Below are 499 nucleotides of genomic sequence, written 5' to 3'. Positions count from 1 at the left end.
TCAATCGGGAACAAACAAAGAAAATGATGCCTAAATTAAGATCTTTTAATCAATATGATCACCTAAAGAGAGCAAAGTACGTAGATGGTCATTAGTTTTATGATGAAATCAACCTCCAATTTAAAGCATCTTGATCGCTCAGCTATTAACTGACCTTGTACTGACTGTAATTCCTGAGATAAAAATTCAACAATCATTGAGCTCAGAATCAAATATGAAAACAATATAATTTTGAAGTGTATATTTGACTCCAAACGTCATACCTTAAACAGCTCTGCATGAGTATTGTTTACCTTACCAATCTCTTCCCTAAGTTTAGAATTTTCTCCTTGAACTTCAGAAAGTGTTAGTTCTAGCTTAGCTTTCTCTTCTCTCATGGCCTCAAGTTCAATGGCACCATTTGATTGAGATTGCTTTTCTTCTTTTCTCTTTGAGACACCATCTTCAATTCTCGCAAGGTCCAACTTTTCAGTCTTGGCTAAGGCATATGCAGCAGTAA

The 499-nt window shown here is 35.1% G+C and overlaps 1 protein-coding gene across 1 annotated transcript; it reads right to left on the bottom strand.

Annotated features, from left to right (window-relative positions):
- Positions 1-22: 22 nt before the first annotated feature.
- Positions 23-493, bottom strand: LOC111787255 (acyl-CoA-binding domain-containing protein 4-like). The gene is made up of 2 exons (XM_023667327.1): positions 264-493; positions 23-173 (listed from the first exon to the last, which is right to left on the bottom strand). The coding sequence occupies exons 1-2, from the start codon at positions 375-377 to the stop codon at positions 63-65; spliced, it is 225 nt and encodes a 74-aa protein (XP_023523095.1). The 5' UTR covers positions 378-493; the 3' UTR covers positions 23-62.
- Positions 494-499: the final 6 nt, after the last annotated feature.

The sequence above is a fragment of the Cucurbita pepo genome, unplaced genomic scaffold, assembly GCF_002806865.2.
Source record: "Cucurbita pepo subsp. pepo cultivar mu-cu-16 unplaced genomic scaffold, ASM280686v2 Cp4.1_scaffold008008, whole genome shotgun sequence".
NCBI lineage: Eukaryota > Viridiplantae > Streptophyta > Magnoliopsida > Cucurbitales > Cucurbitaceae > Cucurbita > Cucurbita pepo.
Note: the sequence above shows the minus strand (reverse complement) of the source record. Positions and strands in the feature narration are given on the sequence as shown.

Bases quoted from the DNA above. Each gene is read 5' to 3' on its own strand.
- LOC111787255 (XM_023667327.1), bottom strand. From the start codon at position 377: ATGAGAGAAGAGAAAGCTAAGCTAGAACTAACACTTTCTGAAGTTCAA. The intron at 174-263 runs GTATGACGTTTG...TTTTTATCTCAG, and splicing joins CTCATGCAGAGCTGTTTAAG to GAATTACAGTCAGTACAAGG.